General features: G+C 44.0%; 1 protein-coding gene across 1 annotated transcript in view; it reads left to right on the top strand.

Moving 5' to 3' along the window:
* LOC106878192 (uncharacterized) overlaps window positions 1-1,094 on the top strand; it is a 16,087-nt gene that overhangs the window by 3,818 nt on the left and 11,175 nt on the right. Inside the window, exon 2 of the mRNA XM_052978086.1 lies at window positions 449-744. Within this exon, the coding sequence (XP_052834046.1) occupies window positions 449-744 (296 nt within the window). The remainder of the gene's footprint in view (window positions 1-448; window positions 745-1,094) is intronic.

Raw genomic sequence — 1,094 nt, forward strand, 5'->3', positions numbered from 1 at the left:
AGGGGCTAAACATAGAGGAGACAAATAAGGACAGACAAGGGGATTAAGTCGATTACATCGACCTCAGTGCGTAACTGGTACTTATTTAGTCGACCCTGAAAGGATGAAAGGCAAAGTCGACCTTGGCGGAATTTGAACTAAGCATTTCGCCTGGCGTGCTAACGTTTCTTATTTCTTTATTGCCCACAAGGGGCTAAACATAGAGAGGACAAACAAGGACAGACAAAGGGGTTAAGTCGATTACATTGACCCCAGTGTGTAACTGGTACTTAATTTATCGACCCCGAAAGGATGAAAGGCAAAGTCGACCTCGGCGGAATTTGAACTCAGGACGTAACGGCAGACGAAAAACCGCTAAGCATTTCGCCCGGTGTGCTAACGTTTCAGCCAGCTCGCCGCCTTTAATAATAATAACAAAAAAATAATTCTATCCTTTTTCTGTTTGCAGATGTTGCTCCAAGCCAGTGTATGCCTTTTATTATTGAAGGGTGCCAAGTCGGTCTGATTCCGAAGAGTTTCTGGAAACATCTGGAGACCTATTCCGATGTCTTCTACCTGGAATCGACAGAAAAACATGGTGACTGTATTCATCTTCACCATTTCTCTTCCGTTGAAGAACGTTCCAGAAAAGTAGAAGCTGTTCTCAAAGACCTTCGAGGAAAGAAGATCTTTAAGAAACTACAAGGCTGGAGAAACGAGGTAAGTTTAGGAATTCGTTTTCTTTGTAATCGGTGGAGCATCGGATAAAATTGTGTGGTAATGGTATCATGGTATCATGGTGGTTGTGGTTAGGGCATTTAGTTACGTCTTTTAATCCTCTCGGTCTGAGTTTCATTAGGTTTCGCTTCATGTTTCATATTTTTGTTGTTGTTGTTGTTGGCACTCCGTCGCTTACGACGTCGAGGGTTCCAGTTGATCCGATCAACGGAACAGGCTGCTACTCGTGAAATTAACGTGCAAGTGGCTGAGCACTCCACAGACACGTGTACCCTTAACGTAGTTCTCGGGGGGGATATTTAGCGTGACACAGAGTGTGACAAGGCTGACCCTTTGAATTACAGGCACAACAGAAACAGGAAGAAAGAGTGAGAGAA

This window comes from Octopus bimaculoides, chromosome 30 (genome assembly GCF_001194135.2).
Source record: "Octopus bimaculoides isolate UCB-OBI-ISO-001 chromosome 30, ASM119413v2, whole genome shotgun sequence".
Taxonomy (NCBI): Eukaryota; Metazoa; Mollusca; class Cephalopoda; order Octopoda; family Octopodidae; genus Octopus; species Octopus bimaculoides.